Source organism: Ursus arctos, unplaced genomic scaffold (assembly GCF_023065955.2).
Source record: "Ursus arctos isolate Adak ecotype North America unplaced genomic scaffold, UrsArc2.0 scaffold_29, whole genome shotgun sequence".
NCBI classification, from domain to species: domain Eukaryota; kingdom Metazoa; phylum Chordata; class Mammalia; order Carnivora; family Ursidae; genus Ursus; species Ursus arctos.
Window position 1 is genome coordinate 31,832,346 of NW_026622974.1, and position 23,224 is coordinate 31,855,569.

At 34.0% G+C, this 23,224-nt stretch overlaps 1 protein-coding gene and 1 pseudogene across 3 annotated transcripts in view; both read right to left on the reverse strand.

Annotated features, from left to right (window-relative positions):
* PHIP (pleckstrin homology domain interacting protein) overlaps positions 1 to 23,224 on the reverse strand; it is a 132,982-nt gene that overhangs the window by 78,498 nt on the left and 31,260 nt on the right. For all 3 annotated transcript variants that reach the window (XM_026507034.4, XM_048219580.2, XM_026507033.4), the window contains exons 7-10: positions 20,879 to 21,039; positions 5,632 to 5,853; positions 5,250 to 5,350; positions 768 to 838 (exon numbers count right to left, since the gene is read on the reverse strand). In XM_026507034.4, coding sequence (XP_026362819.1) covers positions 768 to 838; positions 5,250 to 5,350; positions 5,632 to 5,853; positions 20,879 to 21,039 — 555 coding nt within the window. The remainder of the gene's footprint in view (positions 1 to 767; positions 839 to 5,249; positions 5,351 to 5,631; positions 5,854 to 20,878; positions 21,040 to 23,224) is intronic.
* On the reverse strand, positions 12,394 to 15,332 carry LOC130542013 (high mobility group protein B1-like; annotated as a pseudogene).

Here is a 23,224-nt window from a genome sequence, read left to right on the forward strand (position 1 = left end):
TCATTTTCTCATCAGTTCATTTCAAATATTCAAATTATAATTTCCTTAAAAAGACATATCCATTCAAAATGTTACTGCATAAACTCAAAACATAACTGGAGTATCACTACTGCTATATAGCTACCTTTTAAAAAGGAAAGAAGAATTTGGAGCAAAGTAATTAATAAAGATTTACAAATAGCAATCAATTTTTACTTAGCTACAGAATACTTTCAAACTCCATGAAAACATAAAACATATCTAAAATACCTTTCTTCCAATGAGGTAACTATTCAAGGATCTATTCTTTAAAAGAGTCAATTCTGAAACTCTTCTTCTCTCCTACCAGAGCATTACGGTCTCAAAGAAAATTCTTAGTCATGTGAATACATAAAATAACTCTAGTAAAGTTCAAATATTTTTTTTTCCTTTTTAAAAAAGATTTTATTTATTTATTTGACAGAGAGAGACACAGCAAGGGAGGGAACACAAGAAGGAGGAGTGGGAGAGAGAGAAGCAGGCTTCCCGCTGAGCCGGGAGCCTGACAAGGGGCTCGATTCCAGGACCCTGGGATCATGACCTGAGCCGAAGGCAGACGCTTAACGACTGAGCCACCCAGGCGCCCCTAGTTCGAACATTTCTATATTAATTTATGACCATCCCTTGGTATACGTATGTGAATAAATCTGTATTACAACAGCAAATATTTTCCCAAAATTTTATGTGTTCCACTAAAAGCTTTCCCATGTACAACTTTAAGTGGAAAATTAGGGAGAAAAAAATCTTACCAGCGCTAAAAGAAGAACAGATCATTTGAACTCCAGGCCGAGGGCGCTCTGTAAATTTAGCAGGTCTCGGACTAGAACACAAAAAATAAACAATTAAAAATATCCACAAAAGGATCAGCAAGACCAAAAATGAGCTGTTCCAAAAAATAATCACAGAAAGACAAAATTAAAGAAGCAACAGATGGCTCTCTTCCTAAAAACAAGCTGGAAATCATTATGTGTTGTGATCAGCAGATCTTATGGCAACTCTATAGATTTTGTGATCCACACATGAAACATTCTCAAAGCCACTGTCATACTGGACATGCAGTTGTTACATTTACTTCTAATCAAATTTAACAAGTTTTCAGTTTTTCATACAGTACAATAGCAATGCACAAATACATTAGAAAGTAAGTCATTTATAAACATGAACACACTAGCAAAATAGGTGCTGCCTCTTGTGGCATATTATACCATCAGGTTTAGGTAATAAACTTTTTCAGTACTAGATACTGTTAATTAAACATTTCCCTCTGTTAATCGTCTGATGTGATGAAATATGCCTTTTAAGACCCAGAAAGAATCTCACACTCACCCTAATGAAAATCTGAAGACTGTTTCAATCTTATGTCAACTATAATGCTCATTCAAAATAATCATCTACAGAAAAGTCACCTACACTCAAAAATATTTACATTAATTGTATAAATGTGTTACAGATGTCTTCTATTTACACTACTGACATTAAATGTTACAATCAATGATACTAAATAAAAGAAAAATTACAGATTTTACACCATACCAGCTCCAATAAACATACAATATATTTGTAATGCTCCACATACAGTGATTTTATTTAAAGCCCTACTTAACATACATTTTGACCTAGTTTTTCTCAGTTTATCAGGGGAGAAAATTCAAAAAACAATTACAGCCTCAACCAAAGTGCACTGCATAATTTCTACAATCTGCAGCAACTGAATATAGAGTGGTTTCAGTTTTGTGATCATATAAGGAAAAAAAGTACAAAATATTTATAATCAGTTATATATTTAGAACAAGAACAATCTTTTTCACTGATACAGAACACAACAAAAAGTACTTATTAAAAATTCTCGTAATTAATAAGTGTATAAATATGTTTTTTTAAAGATTTATTTATTTGAGAGAGAGCGAGAGAGAGCACGTACACTCTCACAGGACAGGGCAGAGGGAGAGGGAGGGGGGGAGAGAGAGAGAGAGAGAGAGTGTCCCAGCTATGGAGCCTAAGGCGGAACTCGATCTCAGGTCCCTGAGATCACAACCTGAGCTGAAACCAAGAGTTGGTCACTTAACTGACTAAACCACCCAAGAACCCATATAAATTTTTTAACATGACATAACAATTTTTCTTAGTCACAGGATCTGACATAACTGAGTGTAAATAGATAGTCTGGAGAAATAGAAAGTTATTAAAACATTCTTACAACCTAAACAATTATTCAGAGTAAAATTAAAGTAACTGTAATTTAAGTAAATTAATCTGAAATTGTAAAGGCAACTAAATGCACTACTTTAATCTTATGTATCCTAGGCTCTACATTTTTGTTAATTCTTGGCACAATCATTCATCTAAGGGTTAAGCATCATTTGGCCTGAACTTATAATCAGAATATGCAAACAATCATATAGATTGCCATTTTAAATGGACTTTAATATTTCTAAAGGGAAAAAACAGATATACAGGTACAAATAATTTATTTTTAAATTCACATTTGAGGAAATATTTTAAGATAAGGCCTTGGATTCAGACTCTCTGAGTTCAATTTCCAAATCTGCCATTTATCAGGTGAATGACCTTAGGCAAGTTAACATTTCTGTACCTCAGTCTCCTCATCTGTAAAATGGCAGTAAAAAGAAACCATAATCTTAAGACTTACTGAGATAAATAAATTTAATCCACACAGAGTGCTTAGTACTGTGCCCAGCACACTCAATAAATATTAGTATTGTTAGTATTTTAATTCACTTCAACCAGTCCTAGATAGTCCATCAATGAATAACTGCTTTTAGTTTGGTACAGTGGTTGAGAGGGGGTTCTAACAGTATACTTCCAGTATCCACCTCAGTTTTCTCTCCCATCTGTCCTAAAGATAATATTTGTATACCTTCTTCATACGGTTGTCATAAAGATTAACGAGATGACAAATGTAAAGTGCTTAGCGTAAGCTTAGCAGACTAAGTGCTTAATAAAATTTTGTAATCATTATTATCATCTGTATATTTTAGGATTCCCATTCTCCCCTCACATCTAATCTAAATATGCTTGGACAGCTTTCTCCAATCAGAGATCTCTTCAGCCAGCTTCCAAGTCACCCAGCCACTCCTATTTCTCACCTATGAAGCAGCACCTAATTATTAGTGGGAGTTGTTACCGTATACATAAACATTGTATAGAAGCAAATTTATCAAGAGATGTGGGTTTCCAAAATAGGTTTCATTTACTAATAGAACTGATTTTCTCAATTAATGCAGATTGGGTTCCTGAAGGCACCTCCTCATCAGATTACACAAAAGCATTACAGCTCAATACAATTTCTGCCTCTGATCAGTAATTAAAACCCCTAAGACAGTAACAATCTACATCCTGCCAAAATTTTTGACAGCTATCAGCCATGAGTAAAAATGGAAAGGAAAATAGGTGTCCCAAAGCCTATAACTAAGAAAAAATTACTCCTTTATGACTTCAGATTAAAAGCTTTTAAGGGACAATTATAGTAAAAAATAGAAAGAATACTATCTCTAAATAACCAGAAAAAACTTTTATGTCCAAAAATAGGAAAATCACGAAGCAAAGTATGGAATAACAACTCAGTGGAACATAATGCAGCTATTAAAATTATTATAAATACCTATGAGAAAATGTTAAGGAAAAAAACCAGCAGAAAATTATATACATTTCTCTACTTACATCTACATTAAAAAACACATTTATGTGAAAAATATGGTTAGGGTAGTTGGTTATTGGGTGAATCTATGTAAAGGTTCTGAAAAAAATCATTTATATGGAATACCTCACTTCTCAAGAATTCAGATAAATATTATTGTACTTAGCAATGTAATCCTCAAGAAGCACAAAGTGAAAATTTAATTTTGTAAAAACATATTTGTTCCTATGCTAATCTGAAGACTTACGTAAGGTTTTCTTCTCTACAAAAACAAAACATGAAAAGACAATGGTATCCCAATCTGGTCCATTAAGAGGTAAAAAAAAAAAAAATACTCGAAGACAACAATTAACTATTGCTGTTATCCATACACATCAGTAAAATATTTAAACTTTTATCTAAATGTCTACAGAAAATCTTTACTATTTTAAGTATTAAGAATGCAACTAAAATGAAATCAATTTGCTTTCTCCGAAGAACCACCTCTTTGATCAGAATCCTTTTTTCAAATGAAGTAGTTTGTTTTATCATGTTACTCTAGCTGCCAGGACCTACTAATGCCCTGCCATAAAAGGCACTCTCCAGGAATGTTAATATTCACAAACCTTATGTAAATGCTACTGTTTTAAAATAATAAAGACATTCACAAATTATTCAACTTGGGTTGATAATTTATAAATAGAAGTCAGATAGAATTACTGAGATATACCTTCTAATCTGAATGATGTTCTACCATGAGAACACAGAGATGACCATTTCGACACTGCAGAACCATTGGGTGCACTACTTCCCCATTCACTGACTGTCTATGGGGCAAAACGCAGCACTTCCTCTCCCTACTATACCCACTTGAGAGGTGGCATGGCATAGACAGCATGGGACCAACAGGCAGGGAAGTGCTGTTCTAATGCTGGCCTGGCCAATTTTTAAAAACTGTTTTAACTATGGAAAAGTTGTTTAACCTTTTTTGCCTCATTGTCCTTAATCGAAAAATAATACTTGTTTTAATAGCCAACTTGTTTTAATAAACCAAGATATTAATACAAGAGAAAGTAGAAATGCAAGATGCTATTATGGGATGAGGGAAGGATGCATCTATCTACCTTGATGTAGTTTAGTGAAAATGTAATTAATTGGTTTTCCTAAGTTTCCCAAGATCTACAATAAAATCTAAAATTTGTAGATTCAACGACAGAAATAACTGCAATTCTTCTAAAGAACAGCCTTAGGGACTCTTAAGATTATGTTCTCAACACTGGAAGGAGCTATTGAGATGAAACTATGCCACATACAGAAAGGAGTGGCAATAAAACAAGTACGTTCTGAAGGAAACAGCTACGGCTAACAAAAAGAGAAAAAAAAAACAAACCCCAAACATGTTAACATAAGAAACTTTCTTTGAAGCATGAAAAAAATAAAGGGGGGGTGGAACATGAAAATCAAAGAGGTCAGTGAACGCATTTTTGTTACTTACTCGAGGAGAATAAATTTCCTACTATTGACTACTTTATACTACTGCAATTTTAACCATTAAATTAAACAAATTATTCTATGAAATAAAAGAGCAACTGACTTTATTTTAAGGGTTCCAGCATCCCACAGCCAAAAACAAATAGTGCCATCTGCCCCAGTAGAAGACAGATATCTCTTTGAGCCACTGCACAATGGTGAGAACTGAAAAACAAATGAAGAAAAAATATCTTTATAAGAAGAGTGACATAATCTAAAAAAAAAACCCACTTTTTACCATATCAACAGCAACTACAAAAACAGAGTTAGAAAACATCCAGAATTAATGAAGGTCAGGACTACGATGTTTTTTAAAGTCCATGTGTTTATAAAGAAAAAAGAAATATTCCTTTCTTCATTTTAGGTAGCTTTATACAAGGGATTATAAAAGTGACTTAAAATTTAAATTATAATCAAAAGGATTTTACAGGGATTAAAACAATTACCTGTAGTGATGTTATAGATGCACTGTGGCCCTGAAGAACAGCCAAAGGTGCACACGTTCGAAGACACCAGACTCGGATCATTTTATCACAACTTCCAGCTGCTATCATAGTATTCTCATAGTTTACAGCCATGTCTGATATTTCAGCAGCATGTCCTCTTAAAGTAGCTAATAATCTCCCATCATCTGTTGCCCAGATTTTCACAAGACAGTCATCAGAACCCTTAAAATAAAAATGTGCATTAATGGAATTAACTATATATTTTCAAATTCTGAACAGAGATAAGAAACTATCTGTAATGTCCACTTCCCAACAATTACATTTTTAAATACTAAAGTGTAAAATACTTATTTCAGGAATTTTCCTCTATACAAGGCTATTTTTATTAAATTATTCACTTATAAAAAATGCCTTTGTGCCCACCAATCTAACAGAAGTAGCATGTTAACAATAATGTTTACCTATGATCCCCTACCCAGCAGCCATGGTAACCTCTATCCAGAATCTTGTGAAAGAATTTGAACTTCTGAAGTAACAAAGCAGAATTACAATAGAACAAAAGTAACATAAAATAGTGACTAATCCTGTCAATGTTATTATGTTACACGGAAATGAAAGTAAGTTAATTTGGGGCTTTTTCTCCTAGGCTAAAAACAATATATATACGAATTTCCCATCAGTGATCTTCAGCTAAATACATTACATATAAAATCACCAAAACCATTTTTTTTAAATTAATTTTATCTGCATGAAGTCAATAAAAATACCTAAATTACATGTTTACTCTGCTATAGTAGCATAAGCTCAGAAAGAAATTGTAAAAGATACAAAGGTTTTCTATGAATACCTATATTTACAAATAAACACTTCAATTTCACATAAAGAGATTAGAACTTCTAGGCTCTATTTTTTCCTTTTCTAATTTTCCTTATTCACTTTACAGTTGTAAATTTATACTCTTTTACCAACCTCTTCCTATTTCCTCTTATTGTTCATTATTTGAAAGGTTTTAAATACACAAAAAGTAGAGAACAGTGTCACTAGCCTCATATATCCATTTCCCAGAGTCAAACTTATCAATATGTTTCAAAGGTGGCATGTTACAACCTTCCAACCTAAATCTTAAAAACAAAACAAAAAACTCTTATATCTGACATTAGAAAGTGGTTAGAAGATCCACAACAGCGAATGACACAGATGTGTTATTGCCTTCATACTGATGATATGACATATAAATGATCACACGGTACTAACGGAACATGCGTATCCTAAACCAGATTCTGCCAACACTACCTAGAATACTCTCAAATAACTCACGTTCTTCTGACTGAGCTTTGAAGCAAATTAAGTGGGCTATCAACCACTAAAGACTAGTGACAAAACTTAACTTTGGTAAATTATCTACACTAAAATCTGGTATTCTTATCACATTCATTTGAAGCTGGTCAGACTTTTTATCTAACTTTGGTAAATTACCTACATTAAAATCTGGTATTCTTATCACATTCAAAAAGCTGGTCAGGCTTTTTATCTATAAAACAAGGTAGTTAAATTAGATGATCCCTAAGGTTCCTTCCACCTTTAAAATTCAGTGATTCATGCACTCATTTATTCATTTGCCTTGAGGTTAAATATGTGAAAAACACTAGAGATACAAAGATGAGATGCAAAGACACAGTATTCCTGTCCTCAGGAAGCAAGGCAGAAGAGTATAAATGCAATAACATGTCTGAAGTGCTATACTGTTAATCAGAAGAGATCCAAACCAGGGAGTAATGTGTTTGTCCTGAGAAATGAAGAAACAGGATCTGGATCTGGAAAAGAATCCAGAAGCAGTAATGCCTGGACAGTCTTCTGCATGAAGACACAATGCAGTGTAGTTTTTTCGAGCATAGAGTGCAGTATCAAATGTCTCAGTTCACGACCTGTCATGACCACTTTCTACATGTTTAACGTTGGGCAAGTTACAGGTATCCTATGCCTCAGATTTCTTTTCTATACCTATCTCATAAGATTGTTGCAAAAACAAAATGTGTGAGGATGGAGTGCCTGGCATACGATAAGAGCTATGGACTATTACCACTGCTTTTGTTGGTGGTAGTATTCTTATCTTACTTTAGCAATAGTCTTACTATTTTAAAAAGAACAAAAACATCCATATGGCAACTAGAGAGAAAAGTTTGATCAAAGGCATGAAAATGTGAATGTGAGAACTGCAAGTAGTCTGTATGCTAACAGTGTGAAGTAAAGGCATGAGGATGAAGTTAGGGAAAGACTATGAAGGACCTTTTATGGTATACTAAGAAATAATGTTTTATAATGGGGATCACTTAAGATTAAGATCAGTATCAGGATCAGATTTATGTTTTCCAAAGATCCCGTCGGCGTCAGTGTGAATTAGGATAGAAAGTCAGAGGTCATCTGAAAGTTGTTAAAATACTACAGGTAGGAGAGAATTGAGTGATAAAACTGAGATTATTACAGAAGAGAAAGATCAAAAGAGATGGATACAACAGCTGTTTGGGGAATTAAAGGGATGAAGAGTATATCTTGGCTATCTGTGGAAAGTAAAGAAGGAACTGTAATAGACCATGACTTCCAGAAAGCTGGTCTGCCTACCATTTGGCACATGGAAATTGCGTTAGACATTTGTTGAATTAAAAAAAAGGAGTTAAAGCATTTATTTATTAAATTCATGTATTCAACTGCTTAAATTCCACAAATTAAGTCAATTTATTCATATTGTTTATCTTCTAAAAATTAAGGCAATATTTGGCTCTGATCTAAATTCACAACAAAAATAGGGGTGCCTGGCTGGTTCAGGCAGTAGAGCATACAACTCTTGATCTCGGGGTTGTGAGTGTGAGCACCAAGCTGGGGACAGAGGTTACTTAAGAAAATAAATAAATAAATAAAGCTTATAAAATTCACAACAAAAATAAAATTTTTAAAAGATTTTATTTATTTATTCGACAGAGATAGAGGCAGCCAGCGAGAGAGGGAACACAAGCAGGGGGAGTGGGAGAGGAAGAAGCAGGCTCCTAGCGGAGGAGCCTGATGTGGGGCTCGATCCCATAACGCCGGGATCACGCCCTGAGCCGAAGGCAGACGCTTAACTGCTGTGCCACCCAGGCGTCCCAACAAAAATAAAATTTTAAGTATGCAAATACTAGTAGAATATATGAAAAAGTAAAATCATGACATCTCATTATGCTTCACAACACTAATAGATTTCATTTTGTTCTTATGTATTTAATAATTTTTTATTATGTTACGTTAATCACCATCCAGTACATCCTTAGTTTTTGATGTAGTATTCCATGATTCATTATTTGCTTATAACACCCAGTGCTCCATGCAATATGTGCCCTCCTTAATACCCGTCACTGGCCTTATGTATTTGAACAAGAATTTGCTTTATATTCTACCACAGGAGGTGTTTCACTTATTTTTCACGTTAACAAACAGGAAAAAACAAAAACCAAACATCTTTTTGACTGAAATGCCAGCTTTTAATGAAGAGTATAGCAACCTGTGATCTAACATCAGCGTTCAGTGACTTTTCACCAAGTAAAATCTAACAAGAAGTCCCATTGTATTTGTATTGACTTTATTACTTAGTAATCTCACCAATTTAATACAGTTAAATATTTTATAATTTTTCTCTATTTAGACAACTGCTAAAATAATACTATGCACATTTTCCCCAAGTGTGTATTATTCAAACTGACCTTTCTTTTCTTCCATTCAACTGCAGGAGAAAAATCTTTGATGTTTTAGGGAAATCTCTCTTCACTATTCTCTTCCGTGACCTATAAAGTAGTATGTTGTCCCCATCCTCACTCCTACTCCCCCGTGCTCCTGGCAGAATTTCAAACGGAACTCTAAAGCATCCTTAGACAATTTCTACTTCATGCATCAATACTTGTGATCACTAATTTATTTTTATGGGAATGTGAAACCAAAGATAATCTGACAGATTCAACTAAGTTCTTTTAAAATGACTATCAGAAATATAAATACACTATAAATAATAAACCAAAAAGGACTCCACAAGAAAAATTAAATTTACTGGGTAAACGTTTTTAGAGCACTATACATGTGTTTAAATTGAATGTGGAAGGATAAATTAAAAACTGATGAAATAATTCTTAAAAAAAAAAAAAAAGTACAGCCGAATCGGAACAGACACACTTTCTTTTTCAAGCCTACCTCAAATGTAAGTAAGGTCAATAATAAACCAAAGAGTAGGACATTATAGTCTTTCAATCAAGATGTTAAAAGTGTTATGGACACTAAAATAAAACCAATGTTATGTAAATGGTGAAAGGGAAAAGATGAACAACACAGACCATGGGGGTTGATCTTGGCTAGGAAGAATACATAGGCTTCTAAGATGTATGAAGGAGAAAGAGGCATGATAGAAATAACAATTTTAAAGTAAACAGGAAAGAAATTAGATGATTCCTAACCTTGGTGATAAAACAAATATCTGAGCATTATTTCCTAAAATGGGAGAAGAGGGAAACAAAAGAAAGGAGCCAAAAAAAGTGAATGAAGTTTGGAAATAAAGCAGGATAAGAGCAACAAGAAAAAAGGGAAAATCTGTGAGCAAAAGTGAAAGTTCTGCTAAAATTAGATAGCATGATTTTAGAAAAACCTCAACTGACAAGTTTTTTTCAGAAAGCTCCAATGCCTAGGGGGAAAACAGAGGAGTCATTTCTCTTCAATAACATCTAAATATTGCTCTTAGGACTAGGGACTGGCAAAGTGAGAAAAGCTGGGAGTACAAAGTTTAAGTGGAAATAACAAGAAATTAAGCTGGAAAGGTTCTATCTGAGGAAGGTAACAGAGGGTTTTAGATACTTGTTAAGGAGTTTGGATTTAACCCAGGGTAGCTACTGAAGAATTTTAAGCAGACAAGATTTGGTTACTATTTTATTTCTAGCCACAATTAAATTTGAAGAAATCTATGAGCTAGGTGCAAAATTGAAAATGCTTTTTTGGATTCATTTTTAAATCAAACTTAAACTAGTGTTTAATGCCAAGCAAACACAAGACAGCAGTGTATTACTAGTTTCACTCTTCAATAATGCAAAATTGTCATAATTATTGTGAAAGTGTGCTCATTATTATGTTATCATTTGTCTATGTCAAACTTGCCTTAAAGAAATCTGAAAAAAAAAAAATCACAATGACAAGAATGTGCAGCTTTAGCTTACTTAAATCCCCAAATAAAATGTGACACCAAATTTTCAGTGACTTTTTTTTTTTTTTATGTGAAGACATCACTGTCAATGCAGGGATAAAGCCAAAGAATCAAAAACAATTGCCTTATCTTTATTCTGAAAAAACAGCAGTGTAGGTATTATTTATGAAAAGGCCTGGTAAGAAAGAGTGGGACTTCAACAAAACTTAGATTTGCCTAAACATAAGAATTTAGCTTGAAGTACCCTACAAATTTGTTTATTCCACTCCGCACCTAAAGAAGCCACACATACAATAAAACCGTGTGCCTTTAAAATAATCAATGTGCTCTGTCACTTAGGACAGAGGAAGAAAATGGAATCAGACATTACACTTAAGAATCACTGTTTTCTTCTTTCTTTGTCTCTCAGTCTCTCTCTCTCTCTTAAACTTTTAAGTATTAAGTAGACTATGGAGATAGTAGCAGCAAAGCCCTTTCCTTTCAGCAGGCAACAGGATCTCTTACAGTGTAGGTTAATTCCTAATTTTTTTTAAAACTAGTACAACAAACCCTATTTTGTGAATCCCTCTTGGAAACTTCAAAGTTTCATCAAAATAAAAAATTTAAGAGGTAAAATATAGATAAACCAAAACAAATATGGATATTTCCATCAATAAAGCCTAGACAATGTCTGGTACACATTTGACTTTGGTATTCTGGTAAAGAAAAATTCCACAGATCTCTATGACATGGCTTTCTACTTCGTTCTGGACTTAAGTATTAAAATTCTCCTTAAAATCTAGAAAAAAATGTTCTACCTAATGTTATGAAAACTTTATGAAACAACTTCAGTAACAGGGCTTTCAATCACTTAAATTCTATGCAGAAACTAAAGCAGAACCTAAAATCTACACTCCCCAAATTTAATTTCTGGAAGGCAAATTTTAAAGGCTTAATTGAATTACTTATTTTTGTAATTATGTATTTGCTTATTTAAAATAAAAGCTAGATGATTAGACGTGACAACTATGTGAACTATTCAATGATGAAGAAAGTACTTTACAGAATGGAACAGTAAATGCCAAAGAATGGTTGACTTCTGCAAGCAGAAAACTGCATACATTTGGAAACAGTACAGCAGGTTAGTTCTCTACAGATGACCTTAAAAGGAAAAAGTAGATAATTAAACCTTCCCCTGCTAAAAGAGAAGCATCAATTGTGCACACCAACCAAAGACTACTACTTTGAAATAAAAAATGAAATTTTGTGATATTTAAACCTACAATATCTTGGAGAATCTGGCATTCCTTGGCAGAAATCAACCAGGAGAATTCTAATTTTCTTGCTACTACTACACAGATTTGAGTCAGATTTCACTCTTGATGTCTTTAGAACAAACAGAATTAAATGTTGAAAACATCATGTATGTGTCATTTTCTTATTCATGCTAAAAAGCGGCTTGTTCTTCAAGCAGCTAAAATGTGTTTATAATTTAAATTTAGTTCAATTTTTTTTTTTTTTCAGAAACCGGCCATTGATTTTCTTTCTTACCAATCTATCAGACCTCTGTTTCATTTTCCTTACAAATTACCCTAACCTTCAGTGTCAATCATTTCAACACACGCCTAATTTTCTCACTCTTACCCACCTAAACCACCAATGACTAACCTGTATCAAAGTAATTATCACTTGCTCTGATCCTGCTCCCAGGAGACCAAGAACTATTATGGAAAAAAAAAGATACGCGTACTAAATCCGCAACACTGCAAATTTATGAACACTCTATTTATTTGGGAGGCTAAGGCTAACTAGTCCCTATTCATCACTCTTTTCCTGCTACCAGAGTTTATCAAATACCTCTAGGACCCACTTCTGTTCCCTAACCAAGACTCTTACCAGATAAAATATTTCACAATGAAAAGTAGAATCTGTTCATTGTGAACCTAATTAACTATGTTTCTAAATAGGCCAAAATAAACTGCTCTTTATACATCCCATCTTCATCTACTTATTTTCACCTATCCTCCTTAAAGACCTTTGCATATCAAGTCTACTGTTCTAGCTCCTTCCCCCTGACCCACAGTTTTCACAAATTTATCCTCCTATAAATTACTATACTCTTGGCTCTCCTTTTCATTACCACCAAACTTACTGAATACTCACTATACCTCTCATGCACTTTTTAAAGATTTTTATTTATTTGACAGAGAGTGAGAGCACGAGTGTGTACACGCACAAGCAGGGAGAGCGGCAGGCGGAGTGAGAAGCAGGCTCCCAGGGAGCCTAATGCAGGACCCAACAGGTAGGCAGATGCTTAACCAACTGAGCCACCTAGGCGCCCCCTTCTCACGCACTTTTAAAAATAATTTTTAATTTCAAACTTACAGAATTTCAAGAAGAGTACTAATGTCTTCCATATCTCCATGACCCAGATTGTTCAGCTATTAACAATTCACTACATTTATCCCATCACCACCTTTCTTCCCTTCCTTTCTCTCCATGTAACACACACACACACCCACACACCCATTACCATTAATTTTTTTCTGTACCATTTAAGAGCAGGCTGCAGACCTGATGCCCCATCACTTCTAAATATCCCATTGTGTACTCCTCCCCCCAAAAAGGACATCATCTACATAAACTGGGAAATCCATATTGATACAACTGCTACCCAATCCACAGACCACATTCAAATTTTGTCAACTACCTTGACAATGTTTCCTTTTCCTTTTTGGCTCAGGATCCCATATAGCAACACGTGTCATATTTTAGTTAAATTGTCTCTTCAGTCTCCTTCAATCTGGAATATTTCCTCAGGCTTTCAATTTTGTGTCCTCAGAAATTTATAAAGAATACAGACCTTTAATTCTGTAGGATGATCCCAAGCCGCAGTCTGTTTACCATTTCTTTATGACCACACCTAGGTCATACTGTCTTGGTAGGAATCCCACCACACATATTTTTCAGTGCACCACTTGAGAGTCCACAAAATGTCAACTCATCTCACCACTAGTGAAGTTAATTTTATCATTTGTTTCCAAGGTATCGCCCCTATAAAGTTACAATTTCCCCCTTTCAATTAATATTTTGTGGGAACCTATTGCAAGATTAGGCCAAGATCTTCAAACCAAGATTCTCCACCAGTCTTAGCCTCCATTGATGATATACAAATGAACCAACCACCACTATGATGGTTGCCAAATCATCATTCTTTCTACAATTATTGGTTGACTTTCAACAGTAAAGAAGAGTTTTCCTCCTTTCTCACTTATTCATTTACTTAATCGGTATAGATTCTTGGGTCCCTGTCTATCCTAATGGAACTTACTAAGAAGATAGAACAAAACCCCTATTCTATCTTACCTTTTTTAATTAAAAATATTATATTTACTTAGAAGCATTTACAATGTCAACAATACAGCTGTACTTTTTTTCTTTTTGCAATTACAAAAAGATATTCTATTAATAAAACAATTATTTCCTGCACTGGAGACAACTGAAGATGACAAAACTACCATCCCCATACAAAACTAGTTTCTGCTGTGCGCCAGTAAGAACCTGCTTTAAATTTCCATGCCAATTTACAACTCTCATACTGTACAAGGCAAAGTCAGTGGCTACTGAAAATACCACCAGGACAGCGCCATACGTTTGGTAGTTATAAACTATACCAAAAAAAGACAACCAACAGTTTAAAAACAAATTTTACACAGCATACATTTCAATTTTCAATTTTTTTCTTAAAAGGAATGAGTTGGGTACAGGAATGTTGAATGCTTAACAGATAAGAAAAAAAAAACCTGCTCTACTCCTCCTCATCCTTTTCATCTTCCTTCTTTTTCTTGCTTTTCTCAGCCTTGATGACTCCTTTTTTTTTTCTCTCTCAGCCTTGAAGGCTGCTTCCCACCCCTCCACCCCCCGCATCAGGCTTTCCTTTAGTTCAGTACACAGCAATATCCCCTTTGTATTTTTCCTTCAGCTTAACGGTCTTTTTTTGTAAGGCAGCTTGTCATCTGCAGCAGTGTTGTTCTATGTCTCTCCCAGTTTCTTTGCAACATCACCAATGGATAGGCCGGGATGTTCTCCTTTGATTTGGGGGTGATACTCAGAACAAAACAGAAAAAAAGTCTGAAGGAGGCCTCTTGGATGCACTGAGATCCTTGAACTTTTTTGTTTCCCCTTTAGGAGGGATATAAGTTTTCATTTCTCTTTCATAATGAGCCCTATCTAACCTTTGCCATATCTTCTAATTTTTCTTTCTGCTTGGCAGACATGATCTTCTACCTCCCTGAGCACTTCTTAGAAAACTCTGGGTAGCTGATTGAAGCATCTGGGTGCTTCTTCTTGTGCTCCTCCCAGCGGGTTTGCATGAAGAATGCTTATGATGACCTTTTGCCTCTCAGCTTCTTAGGAGCCCCTCTGTCCATGTTTAATTACTTTCCTCAGTGAGGCAAACAGTCACCCGGTGCCTGTCTGGCTCTCACTGCCCCAGCACCATCTCTCACAAAACCCAAATTTTAAAAATAGTAATTTCAGACAGTGATACATATTATAAGAAAAATACAGTAAAGTGTTTAAACGGGATGAACAATGGTGGAATATGGGGAGGGAAGTTAGTCAGGAAAAATCTCTAAGAAAGCAGTGCTTCAACAGATGACTGCTAATAAAGCAATCAGCCAGGGGAATATTTTGGAAAAGATAATTCCATGCAAAGGCAATAGCTACTACAAAGGCTCCAAAGCCATAAATGGGCTTTGCAAGTTTGAAGTACAGAAAAAGACCAGCGTAAAAGAAGCATACAAGGAGAAGGGAATTTGTCTTATAGACATATGTATATATCTCCCCTAATAGATTCTAAGTTTCTTGCAAAAGAGAACATTATTCATTTTTATCTCTCTAATTGACTGGTTGATTCATTTATCATTTGTTCTACCCCTAATGAATGCACTCGATATTCGGAGGCATCACAGACCTAAAAGGTTCAAGAAAAAAGTCTTTGTTATTAAAAAGTTCACAACTTAAAAGAGAGACATCTAAAATTCACTGCAACATAAAAGGAAGATACAATATAACAGAAGTATGAAGTTCAGTGATAGTACCCTACTTCCAGAAAACAGCCTTTTTAAAAAAATTGTCAGGCTTTTTGAAAGAGTAGTCTGCATTACGTCTCTTCCATTTTTCAATTCCCAATCCCTCCTCAATGCACTGTAATCTCCTATCCCTAATATTAAAATAGAATAGTTTTTTGTCAATGTCATTAATGGCCTTCACAAGCTCAAAAAATGCCTTTCAGTTCTCATTTACTTTCGGTTTTTATCTTTTATAAAATACTAATCCTTTGTCTTTTAAGACACCACTTCTTTTATTTTTCTCTGGCCTCTTAAGCAGCTCTCAGTCTCAATTATGGCCTTTTTTTCACCTGTTTTAATAGTTAATAATACCTGTTTTAACATATGAGGTAATATAATCAATATCCACATTCAGTGATTCCCAAGCTAAATCTTTTTTCACCTGTTTTAATAGTTAATAATACCTGTTTTAACATATGAGGTAATATAATCAATATCCACATTCAGTGATTCCCAAGCTAAATCTTCTAGCCTTAATTTTTTTCCTGAGCTTCCAATGTCTCTTGAATGTTTCTATTTGGCTATAAAAATAACTATCTCAAATTTAACATGTCCACCATCACAAATTTCTCTACTTAAATCCCTACCACAGTAAATGACAGGACTTTCTAACCAGTCACACAAGTTAAAAACATGTGATCCCATACTCTTTCCCTCTCAATTCTTCCCTATATTCAAATGAAACTCTTACATCCTAGAGATTTTATTTTTAATCTATTAATTCCATCCCTACTTTCACTGTGACTCTGTTCAAGCCATGATGATTTCTTTCATGGATCACTGACAGAACCTTTTCACCAATTCCTCCATATATAGACTTAGTTTCAATCCATCCTTAACAATAATGTCAGAGGGATTGTTAAAAAGATAAATTATACTCACTCTTCTGTCTAAATCTGTCATTTTCTCTCCACTGCCTTCAAGAAAGAAACCCACTCCCCTTCATACATTGCCAAAAGGATCTTTATGATTTTGTCCCCCACTAATATATCTAGCTCTTGTTTAATGATATTCCATATTTATTCTTTGCCATATCCAACAATACACAATTTCATGTTACAAATGCCTTTTCCCAACTCTGCAACATCCAGCTAAACTCAGCTGAGGTGTCATTTCTAGTTAAGTTTCCCTTACCATCTACCATCTCCTACAACACACTGAATTAGATACTTCTCCTATGATACTTGAGTATCTTATATAGCCTCATTCAAGCTTCTTATCAATTGTATCACGATAGTCTGCTGACAATCTGTGAATTCTCCAGGGACAGATACTTTGTCTTTCATTTCTAGATCCTAAGTGTCTAGAAGAGTGACTAGTTATAACTTAGAGCATTTATGGAAATACTACATGTTCTTTTGCCTTAATTTGAAAAGAGAGATACATTTTTTTTTCCTGTAAAGGGGGGGTGTCACCTGGGTGGCTCAGTCGGTTGGGCATCTGACTCTTGATTTCTACTCTGGTCATGATAGCAGGGATTGAAAGCTGTGTCAGGCTCCATGCTCAGTGGGTAGTCTGCATGAAATTCTCGCTCTCCCTCTGCCCCTCCCTCCACTTACTCTCCTTCAAATAAATAAATAAATCTCTAAAAAAGGGCGGGGAACTTTTTATATGGCTCTCAACATACTTTTCTGTATTATGAGTGAATGGCTTCCTCCTGAGAGAATTCATTAACTCTACTTTTCTTTGGTGAATATTATTTGAAGCAGTGATTCTAAACCCAAGCAAAAAAAAATTAAAAACTAAAAGCGAATTAGGAAGCAAGTCTGACTCAGTAATTATGCTATCTCCCTCTCTGGGTTCTTCTCATTATTCTACTGGGAAAAATTCATTAAAATATTCTAGTACAAAATATTTGTGAATTGTCCTAATATAGAATTTCACTTATCAATTACAATGATTTCATTTTGGATCTGGTATAGAATTTGTAAATAAGATTTTAGTTGATTAAGAAACAAAATGGATAAAATTTATTTAAATCTATCTAAAAGAAACAGCAGGAGGTAAAACTTAATGACTGCTTACTGTATCTTGATCTATTCTAATTACATGCATTATTTCATTCATGTAATCATACAAAAATCTTATGGGGTTGGTACTATTATTACCCCCCCCCATTTTTTTTGGGACGAGAAAACTGGAGATTAAAGTGGAGAGGTAATGTTTCCAAACTGCAACGCTAGGAAGTGATAAAGGTGTGAGCTGAACTAAGAGCCACCTAATGTCAAAGCTGATGCTCTTACACACAATGCTATCTATACTGCCTCTAGCTACATCTACTCAGAAAGGACTCAAGAGAATCTGTCCCTTGAACAAAAACTTGCAAATATATCTACACGTAAGATACCAAATACATAAAAAGGAAAAACTGGTTGATTACTGAACTGTTATTCCAATAAATAACAATAGTGTGTTCTCTCACAGGAATTGCTCATTAGTCAATCATGATCTACTATCCTAAAGCTTTATCCCATCAGTTTTCAAGACTGATTTTCAAAACATTAGTCAGTGGGTAGTGTGTTTCCAGTGGAATGAGGGTACACTCAGCAGCCATCTCACTTTATGAAGTTAATACGAACAGTGAACACACAGGTATCCTATTGCCACTTGAGATAACCATAAAAATACAAGGAAATTTTAAGTAACACTACTTTTCATATCTACATATTTCTTATCACATGGTAACATTCTGGAGTCTACAACTGCAAATCAGCAGTAAAAAATTACAAATAAGACAATGAGTTTGGCCCAATTAGCAAATTTTATCACATACATAAAACGTCAACAATTTTAGACTCTTGTAAGACCCATATAAAATAATACGGAGATAATTTTCTTCCCTTTAAGCACGTGTCTTCAACTAAAGAAAAATTTTCAGAAAACAGCTTCTTCATATGTCATTCCTTCTCCTGAAATCAAATGCTCCTAAAAGTAGAAAGTAAATGTCTAGCACAGGGGCTGCATGCAGATTTTTTTTCTGTACAGGGCCAATAATTATCTTAGACTCTGCAGTTGTAAATACTCACATGTGCCAGTTTCTGTCATAATTATTCAACTGTGCCATTTGGTAGCGCAAAAGCAACCATGGGCAATACATAAACAACTAAGCATGCCTTTGTCTGAATAAAATTTTATTTACAAAAACAGGTGGAAGGCTGGCTTTGACCCACAGGAATAGTTTGCTACCCCGTTTCAAAGTGCTGCTCTTCCAACTCCTTACCTATCACTCTACTAAACTCAGGAGATAACAACAGCACATAACTGCATTTCCCCTCAAAAAAATTCAAGGAGATTATCTAATTCAATCAAAACACACATAATGCTTCATGAAGTAAAAGAAACAAATACTTACCATCCTGTCATTTATTTTTTATTATTTTTTTAAAAGATTTTATTTATTTATTTGACAGAGAGATAGCCAGCGAGAGAGGGAACACAAGCAGGGGGAGTGGGAGAGGAAAAAGCAGGCTCCCAATGGAGCAGGGAGCCCAATGCAGGGCTTGATCCCAGAATCCTGGGATCACGCCCTGAGCTTAATGACTGAGCTACCCAGGTGCCCCCCATCCTGTCATTTTTAAAGAAAGAATCCCCACAAGATACTGTACTAACATCAAAAATTAAGTAAGTTATATATTTTTATAACCTCAGTGCAATGACGTAACTTTATACTCACCAAAATGAAGTACAAACACAATGTTAATGCTTTTTTCTTGTTATTTCAGTTTATTACTATTTTTGAAAAATTGTTTTAAACATTACAAATACCAAATTTACTTTGTTTTCAGAACTAAATTTAAATATTGGTATACTGAGCTTGAAAAAGCTAAATGTAATTTTTCATTACAATTTGAAAACAAATTACTGTTATAGATATATCAAGCACTTTACCAAATATATAGATAGCCTGATACCTTCATGACCTGTCAGAAAATTTCACTTTTATTTTGCTGCATAGAGAATAATGGAGATAAAGGAGAAGGTGAAAGAGGAGAACACTAATCTAAAAAATGATCTGCAAATGCCTGAGTGGATTAGAGCCAGGGAAAAGATATGTATGGAAATCCTTTCCCACATCCTGCTGTTTAAGCTGTTTTACAGGTGACTGGGTACACGGGTAGAGAAGTAGATATAAATAAATCTCAGTTTACAAGCATATTTACTTAAAAGAGGAATCTGTAATTGTACCCAACTGTGTAAAATTTGCAGCTGCTCTCCAAAGACAGAGATAGGAATTTCCATTTTAACTTCCATTTTCCAGTTTCTTACTTCAAAGAAAATTAAAGACTTTGTGAATGAATGCATACCTTCAGCTCACAGGGTAGAAGTATTGTCAAGTACAAGAACACTGTAGTAACTACTACATTAGTGGATGTAATAGTTAATACAACTAAAAATAAACACAATTATTTCCAAAAGTAATTTTCTCAGTTAAGGCTGAAAAGTTCTGCTTTTCTCCACTTAACAAGTCAAAAGAAACAACAGCAAATAAACCCAAAGAGCCTCTTTAAACACATCAGATATACTGAAGAATGAGGTGCTAAGGATAATATAAAAAGATACATTTAATAATCTCCTCTAATTTGCTTAACACACTTTCGAAAAGCCCCGCACATAGAATTTAAATTATTATAGGATATTTCTATAAAATGTTAAACTGCATATTTGATATAATGCTGGGAATTACACTTATCCATAATGTAGCACCATCATACAGCTGTGCCTGTATTACAACATGTCCTTTACGAACTTTCCAAACTTGGATCAAGTCCAACTTCAAGTAAACTCTTTTATCACAGTAAGCTAAATTACCTGAATATCCAGTTTTTCATTAGCAGAAAAAAATAAAAGTTCTATTTCAAGTTCAACTATAAGCAATGTTTCTTCAATGCCATATATGAATTAGGATAATATTTCAAAAATTACTTACAGTAAATATCCGTCTGCCAGTTCGATCAAAAGTTACACAGTACACAGATGACAAGTGTCCAAGAATTCGTTTATGCATTTTCATGTGCTGATATACTGCCGTTGGAACAAGTCGTTCAAGCCTATATTTCCCATTCAGCTTCCGTGAAAACAAAGTATCCGCTACCAAGAGAAAGGGGGGAAATGAGTATAATTCAGAAATTAATTTTCTTAATTATCATCTTTTAAGAATTCACATATTCCAACTTCTCATTTGTTGGTAAAAATAAAGATGTTTTCTAATGTACATGGCTCTTTTACTGGAATTAAGTCAGGCACTATTACCCTAATTTTACAAATAAGCAAAGTCAGTTTATATGACTGTTGAAGTCACAAAGTACATAAAACATGAAGCTAGGATTAAAATTTAGACTTCTTTACTCTCTGGCTAGTACTCCAAAAAAAACAAAAAATTTTATATATTATTTCTTTAAAATGCCCCTATGAGATACATTTTCTGACAAAAGCAGTTAAAACTAGATCCAGCAATTCCTACTTTTCATCAACAGCAATTCTTGACATCCCAAAGGATGTTTCAAGAAAACTTAGCACAAATGAAGAGAGAGGAATAATTCACTGTATTATTTTAAAAAATAATTAAACTGGGGATCTTGCCAAACACCTGTATAATGATTCCTTCTCTAGAACCTATTAGCTTTTTGTCAACTCATCCATTTTAACCATCTTTCAAGATATGACTGAAATTTATCTTCTGTCCAGAGCCTGATGTGCTGACTTCAGCCCAAAATGTTCTCCTCTATCTGAATTACCACTGTACGTATTTTCTCTTCTGATAATTATAGACAAAGAAGGTGCTCAATAAATATATGCTGACTGATCTGCAGGCTCATTATTCACTTATAGATTCTTCTGAATATACCTTTAAAAAATCCTTTTAACATAAGGCTTTTTTTCTGACTGTGACTGCCATCTACTTTGCATGGTAAGCACTACAGCTTCTCTCTTGAATTTAGTCCCGAATAAAATTTAAATATACATACAAAATACTACTTAATCTAGATTTAAAGCCCAGCAATTATGTCCTAAAGTTGATGAAATACAAGTACCTTGGTGTAACATAAAAAAATCTCAGTATTTATTATTTTATTCATGTACAATAAGTGTTTGGCTCACACTACATTTAAAAGCAAAAACAAAAACAAAAACAAAAACTTGGGGACTTGTGAAATGTAGAAAAATGCATTACATTTCGAGGAATAATTGCATTACATTTACATGTTCTTTTACTACATCAGTTAGTTTATATTATAATAGAATATACCTCTTTGCTGTTAGCACATAAATTCTATGCTACAATTTATTTCTAACATCTGGGGATATCTGAGATAAGCTTTGAGTTGTAAATTAGCATATTTAGGCTTAAGCTGGTTACACAGTAACAGTGATTTACCAAGTTTCTAACAAACGTGATACATTTTTCTTTATGCACAGAGATAGCCTGGTAAAAGACATCCTCTAGTGCTTTGGTTCCAGACTGATTTAGAGCAAGAATCACACAAATCCATAGACATCAACTGTCTTGCCAAAGGAGAACTTATCCAAACATTAATGATCTTATCCAAACACTAAGGATCCGTGGTATCTCAGACTCACCTGTCTATTCTGTAAGAAATTAAGTGATGACAAATAACACAAATGTTGACAGTGTTACGAAGATGTAGTAATTCCCTCCAACCGAAATTTACAAAATTTTCAAAATAACAAATTTTTTAAGACATTTAATACTGTTCAGGTATAAAAATATGATTACTAGAAATAACTACAATATCAAAACTATTATTTTAATGATCGAGTACATGCATATATGTCAGAATTTTTAAAAATAAATTTGTTATAAAGACCATTTAAAAATCAGAGCTGATGAAGTTTCTTCCAGGCAAAAAATACTTAAGAGAAAGAAAATGTTGCTGTTCTCTTACATAGTTTTTTTTTTTCCCCCCTGAATCTTTTTAAACCCGGGTTTAAATCTTAATTTTTATTTTAGGAGTCAACTGAAAAAAAAAAAAAAAAAAGAATACGCCTTTCAAAAAGCTACTTTATAGTCAACTTTTCAAATCAAACTTTCCAGAAACATTATTTGAAATATATTTATAGTTAAAACTATAATTCTATACTACCTTTTGTTATGCTTGGCTACCAATTAACTACTGAATATCTATACTATGACTGCATCCTAGCCAAGCCCTTGATTTCAGACAAATTACAAACCTGAGTAACAATAACTAAAAGAGAACCTACAGAGAATAGAATTTAGAATCTGCAGGCAATAACTTGCTGGACAAACTTG